Raw genomic sequence first — 332 nt, forward strand, 5'->3', positions numbered from 1 at the left:
CGCCGCCCCCAAGAGATGCGAGCCCCCGCATCCCCCCCACCCCCACCACCCCTCGGGCCTCCCCCGCGCGGCCACCCTCCCCCGCATCGTCAACCCGCACCACAGGCCATACCCGGGCACGGAGGGTGACGTGCCCCCGCCGCCCCCTCCTCCCGAATTCCAGAGCTCCTCCGACAAGAGTCCAAGGGCGCCTAGCTCCTCCTCCTGCTTCTCCAGACACTCGAGTCAGTCCACGTGTGAGCTGGACGCGCCCAGCACGCCGCTGCTGGGGAAGAGGGAGAGCTCCGTGTGAACGGGCGCTCGCCAACGCCAGCGTCCGGGGGTCATTTCCA

The 332-nt window shown here is 71.1% G+C and overlaps 1 protein-coding gene across 1 annotated transcript in view; it reads left to right on the forward strand.

Moving 5' to 3' along the window:
* LOC119594869 (WAS/WASL-interacting protein family member 3-like) overlaps positions 1-292 on the forward strand; it is a 3,533-nt gene extending 3,241 nt beyond the window's left edge. Inside the window, exon 3 of the mRNA XM_037943948.1 lies at positions 14-292. Within this exon, the coding sequence (XP_037799876.1) occupies positions 14-292 (279 nt within the window). The remainder of the gene's footprint in view (positions 1-13) is intronic.
* Positions 293-332: the final 40 nt, after the last annotated feature.

The sequence above is a fragment of the Penaeus monodon genome, chromosome 34 (assembly GCF_015228065.2).
Source record: "Penaeus monodon isolate SGIC_2016 chromosome 34, NSTDA_Pmon_1, whole genome shotgun sequence".
NCBI lineage: Eukaryota > Metazoa > Arthropoda > Malacostraca > Decapoda > Penaeidae > Penaeus > Penaeus monodon.